Source organism: Balaenoptera acutorostrata, chromosome 8 (genome assembly GCF_949987535.1).
Source record: "Balaenoptera acutorostrata chromosome 8, mBalAcu1.1, whole genome shotgun sequence".
In the NCBI taxonomy this organism is placed as follows: Eukaryota; Metazoa; Chordata; class Mammalia; order Artiodactyla; family Balaenopteridae; genus Balaenoptera; species Balaenoptera acutorostrata.
Genome location: NC_080071.1, coordinates 59,514,477 through 59,520,476, shown reverse-complemented (window position 1 = coordinate 59,520,476; position 6,000 = coordinate 59,514,477). Strand labels below are relative to the sequence as shown.

Genomic DNA, 6,000 nt, shown 5'->3' with positions numbered 1-6,000 from the left:
CATAATCATTTGTGGTATGAATGAGAAAGTCTGCTCTTTAAAGGGTTTTAACGTAACCATGTGTAACCATAATAAGAATGACCTTAGTCTTTAGTCCTAGGCCGTTGAAGAAGTTTTGCCATCTTACCTGGCTCTGGGACAAGAGTCAAGAGTTGAACGTGTGACAGGGAGAGGATATTATACTCTAGTCTCTAGTCCTTTACACATCAGTGCGATGTTTCTCTCGGCCATTAATGGACATGGAGTTTTTCAGTGATTCTGTCTTGCTGCTTAGTCCACTGTGAGGTTTCCTGTCACTAAAGGCCATTGGGATAAATTTCTTATGAATCTCACAACTTCTCACTCTTTTCCAGGTTTTCTGTTTCTCACATACCATAACATTCACTCTTTTAAAGTGTGTATAATTCAGTGGTTTTTAGTATATACACAGGTTGTACAACCGTCACCACCGTCCAATCCCAGAACATTGTCAACAGCCTGAAAAGAAACCCCGCACCCATTAGCCATCACTGTCCCATTCCCTTTTCCCCTCAGGGCCTGGCAACCATTAATCTACTCTCTGTCTCTATGAATTTGCCTATTCTGGACATTTCATAGATGGAATCATACAATATGTGGCCTTCTGTGCCTGGCTACTTTCACTCAGATAATGTTGTCAAGGTTCATCCATGTTGTAGCATGTATCAGTACTTCATTCGTTGTATGGCTCAATAATATTCCCTTATATGGATATACCACATATATCAGTTTATAGAGTTGGGCTGTTTCCAGTTTGGGCTATTATGAATAATGCTATGAACCTTTGTGTACAAGTTTTTGTGTGAACATACGTTTTCAATTCTCTTGGGTATATATGTAGGAGTGGTCATATGATAACTACATGTTTAACTTTCTGAGGAACTGCCAAACTGTTTTCCAGAGGACCTGCACCATTTTCATTCTCCCCAGCAATGGATAAGGGTTCCAATTGCTTCACATTCTTGCCAGCACTTACTATTTATTGTCCATCATTTTGATTATAGCCATCCTAGTGGGTGTGAAATGATATCTCACTGTGGTTTTGATTTGCATTTTCTTCATGACTAATGAGTTTGAGCATCTTTTCATGTGCTTATTGGCCATCTAGATGTCTTTGGAGAAATGTCTATTTAATTCCTTTGCCCATTTAAAAATTGGGTTATTTATCTTTTTATTGTTGAGTTGTAAGAGTTTTAAAATATATTCTGCACACTATATCTTTATCAGACATATGATTTGCAAATATTTTCAATATTTTCTCCTTTGCTGTGGTTTGTCTTTTCAATTTCTCATAGTCTCTTTTGAAGCACAAAAGTTTCTAGTTTTCATTAAGTTCAATTTATCTGGTTTTTTCTTTGGTCCTACAGACTCTTTACACATAGCGCCTAGATCCATTCTGACAAGAAAAAGAGGGTGATAGCAGATGGGGACAAATGAGAAAATGACAACTTAACAGTTCATACTAATAAAATTATTTAGAAAATTGCCTTTCACTAGACAGTATAATTTCTGTTGATGGATACAAGCCAACTATGAATCACATACAAACCATCATCTTCCATTCCATTCAGCTGGATGGATTTAAGGGACAGAATAATAAAGAATACCATTCTAGAGGAAACCAGTTAGCATTTATGCCATTTAAAATATGATTTCTAAATTGCTTAAGCATATCTACCAAATTCCAAATGGAACATTTAAAATCAGCATCCTATAAAAGCAATACTCTGTGAAATGATTTCTGAACTGTGAAAAATTGTCTTTCAGACCCATCATCCTAGAGCATTGAGACTGGATAGATTGCTTTGTTGGAAGAGCCACCCCATCTTCACCAGAGGTTTGTATTTGATTCATATGGGTACACTCCAAGGAACATAGGATCCAGGTTCATCTCTTGGAATCTGGAATAAAAGGACAAGTTTGGATGTTTGCAACTTGGAAAATGTTTATGACGTGTGACAAATAGCAGACTATAAAATAGGATAAAAACCACCGAGAGGGTGACCAGGACAATGAGAGGTCTGGCCATGACAGTGTGAGAAACATGGAGGAATCCAGGAGAAGACCAAGGGTCGGGCGGGGCAGGACAGCTATGAGAGTCATCTCATGCTTGAAGAGGGACAAAGGAAAGGTGGAATCAGCCTCTGTGCTCCTCCAGAGTGAAGCGGCGATTCGTGGGGTTTAGGAAGAGCTATAAGGGGTACTGTGAAGAGCCATCATGAGAGGAGGTATAGGAGGGGGCTCTCCCCTCAGTATAAGGAATAACTTGTTTACAGTCAGAGGGGTCACTGTGAATGGCGTGACCTCCTCCCACAATGAAAAATCCCACTGGAAACGCCCAAGGAGAGCTGAGTCGTTTGCTCAGCTGGAGGCGGGGTGTGGCGGGAGGTGGGGTGGTCTGCAGGAGGGATTCCTGCTGCTGGGGGTTGGGAAAGGGCCTGTCCTACTTTGTGGTTCAGATCAGGAATGGCACAAACTCCCAGTCCTCTAAACTTCCTTCCGAGGAAGTTAGATTGTGGAGATGGCCCAGATTCTTGGCCTGGGATTCTTGGGTTCAGGGCACAGTTCCTGAACTTTATCCCTGACTAATGTGTCCTGGGAAGGGAACAAAACTAAGGAGGAATATACAATTGCTGAATGAAGAAATGAAGAATGAACCTTTCTTTTTTAGTGGTGTAGAACTGAGCCCCACTGCAGGCAGGCTTCTCTCCTGCTCAAATGTCTTCAGGATTCCTGTCATCTTTTCTTCCGTGGAAAACCACCATGGTGGGTCAATGAAACTTAACCACAAGCACAGGGGAAAAAAAAATTCAGACTTGTATGAGCAGAACCTACCATTTTTGTGAACTTGTCTTCACAGGCCATTCTAATCTTCTCTGGGGTCAATGGACTATTGAGCTTCAACGGTCCAAACAGTCCTCTCTCCTGTCGTGCTGCACTTACCGCGTCCTGGATGGCGAAAAACACCGAACACCCCAGGAATACCCCAGACTCTCCCAGACCCTGGAAGGGAAACAGGTCAACTAGATTATGACTCTCTCTTTCTCTCTCTGTATATATATACATATGTATGTGTATTATGTATATGTGCATCTATAGGTACATATGTGCATGTACGGGTACATAAAATATTAAATATTACATGTACAACTTTTTCCTTTAAAAATCTAATTCACTATTTTAACCCAGTATTCCCATTCTTAGGATTCCAGCCTAAGGAAATGATCCCAAATGGAGAAAGCAGATATAGGCATGAAGATGATTACTGGCATGAAGATGAAAAATCAGACAACCTGATGGTAATAGTAGTTTGTGTTAGTCTCCACGATTTGGAGTATTTTTTAAAAATTGTATAATGTTGTTAAATTACTTTAAAATTAAAATGTTTTGGGAATTCCCTGGTGGTCCAGTGTTTAGTACTCCGTGTTCCACTGTGGGGGGCACGGGTTCAATCCCTGGTTGGGGAACTGAGATCCCATAAGCCGCATGATCGCCAGAAAAAAAAAAAAGTTTAATAGGGCTTTTTTCCCTTACAATCCTGGCAAAGCCCCCAAACAACCAAGAGATGAATGCAGCCCCTCCCTCCTGGCACAGGTATCACGTAAACATGCATTTATTCATACAGCTCAGCTTACCTTAGACGAATACAGGGTATTTGAGTTTTGAGACGGAGGCAACAAAGAAACGTGCAACTCCGTGGGGATGTCACAGATGGCAGGGATCTTATATTGGTTTGGGCCCCGAGTGTACAGGACCCCCTGAGGAGAATAATTCAGTTCCTCTATTGTATAAAGTCCCATGCCTTGAATAAATGCACCTTCAATCTGAGGCAAAAAGAAAAAAAAAAATTCCATATATGAGAAAAGACAGTCAACAGTAACATTTCACCTTCTTGCTGGCAGTCTGAATTTTAAAAATGCAGTTGAATTTACAAGCAGCTCATGCAGCTCAGTAACAAAAAAACAAACAACCCAATCCAAAAATGGGCAGAAACTCTATGACATAAATCACAGCAAGATCCTTTTTGACCCAGCTCCTAGAGAAATGGAAATAAAAGCACAAATAAACAAATGGGACCTAATGACACTTAAAAGCTTTTGCACAGCAAAGGAAACCATAAACAAGACCAAAAGACAACCCTCAGAATGGGAGAAAATATTTGCAAATGAAGCAACTGACAAAGGATTAATCTCCAAGATTTACAAGCAGCTCATGCAACTCAATAACAAAAAAACAAACAACCCAATCCAAAAATGGGCAGAAGACCTAAATAGACATTTCTCCAAAGAAGATATACAGATGGCCAACAGACACATGAAAGAATGCTCAATATCATTAATCATTAGAGAAATGCAAATCAAAACTACAATGAGGTATCATCTCACACCGGTCAGAATGGCCATCATCAAAAAATCTAGAAACAAGAAATGCTGGAGAGGGTGTGGAGAAAAGGGAACCCTCTTGCACTGTTGGTGGGAATGTAAACTGATACAGCCACTATGGAGAAGAGTATGGAGGTTCCTTAAAAAACTAAAAATAGAACTACCATACGACCCAGCAATCCCACTACTGGGCATATACCCTGAGAAAACCATAATTCAAAAAGAGTCATGTACCACAATGTTCATTGCAGCTCTATTTACAATAGCCAGGACATGGAAGCAACCTAAGTGTCCATCATCGGATGAATGGATAAAGAAGATGTGGCACATATATACAATGGAATATTACTCAGCCATAAAAAGAAACGAAATGGAGTTATTTGTAGTGAGGTGGATGGAGTTAGAGTCTGTCATACAGAGTGAAGTAAGTCAGAAAGAGAAAAACAAATACAGTATGCTAACACATATATATGGAATCTAAGAAAAAAAAAAAAGGTCATGAAGAACCTAGTGGCAAGACGGGAATAAAGACACAGACCTACTAGAGAATGGACTTGAGGATATGGGGAGGGGGAAGGGTAAGATGTGACAAAGAGAGAGAGTGGCATGGACATATATACACTACCAAATGTAAAATAGATAGCTAGTGGGAAGCAGCCGCATAGCACAGGGAGATCAGCTCGGTGCTTTGTGACCACCTAGAGGTGTGGGATAGGGAGGGTGGGAGGGAGGGAGATGCAAGAGGGAAGAGATATGGGAACATATGTGTATGTATAACTGATTCACTTTGTTATAAAGCAGAAACTAACACACCATTGTAAAGCAATTATACTCCAATAAAGATGTTAAAAAAAAATGCAGTTGAAGGGGGTTTTCAGCATGTCTTGGAGTATGTCTCCAAATGTTTACTTACAAGTTCACCTCGAAGCATGTCTGAACATCTTAGCGCTAAGTTCACTCAAAGGACTTGCATTCGAATCTCAGCCTGGCATTAAAATTGCAGCTCTGGAAGAACCCTCAGAGAGCCTGTAGCCCAAATGCCCTGACTTCTTCTGCCTACAAGGCAGATGAAACGCTCTCTGCCTGGTTGGCCACAGACCCCAGCACCCCAGGAAAGGCTCTCGGGGCTCTGGAACCTTAGCAGCTCATGCCACTCCTCACTCACGAGCCTGCTGGCCTCACACCTCTGGACTCAGTTTCCTCGCTTGTAACAGGAAGGGTTTGAACCGTGTGCTTGCTTGGCTTCCTTTACAGCTTTAAAACGCTCCGGTTCTTAGATGTCAGCACATGGACAAAATTACCTTTCCACACAGACTTCTGATTTCTGAGTCTCTTCTTCCTTTCTTTCCTTCCTGTGGCCATATTTTCTCCACCCATCTCCATCCTCACTTCTATCTATTAGCAGAGATGTTCTTCTCTACCACGATGTTAGAGGAAGCTTCCTAACACTACAGACTGCTCCCCGGGCCAAGTCCCCTCCATCCGCTAAGTGAGGTGCCTGTCTTTGGAGGCTTCCACCAACCCAGCCCTCTTTTGCTCCCTACCTCCAGCCTCACGTCCTGCTCCTGGGACATGGGTGAGCGTGGCCACCAGCCTCTCC

General features: G+C 41.6%; 1 protein-coding gene across 1 annotated transcript in view; it reads right to left on the bottom strand.

Moving 5' to 3' along the window:
* Window positions 1–1,467: 1,467 nt before the first annotated feature.
* The window catches only part of AOX1 (aldehyde oxidase 1), a 73,419-nt gene continuing 68,886 nt past the window's right edge, over window positions 1,468–6,000 (bottom strand). Inside the window, exons 33-35 of the mRNA XM_057550923.1 lie at window positions 3,654–3,842; window positions 2,854–3,021; window positions 1,468–1,919 (exon numbers count right to left, since the gene is read on the bottom strand). Of these exons, the coding sequence (XP_057406906.1) occupies window positions 1,869–1,919; window positions 2,854–3,021; window positions 3,654–3,842 (408 nt within the window). The 3' untranslated portion in view covers window positions 1,468–1,868. The remainder of the gene's footprint in view (window positions 1,920–2,853; window positions 3,022–3,653; window positions 3,843–6,000) is intronic.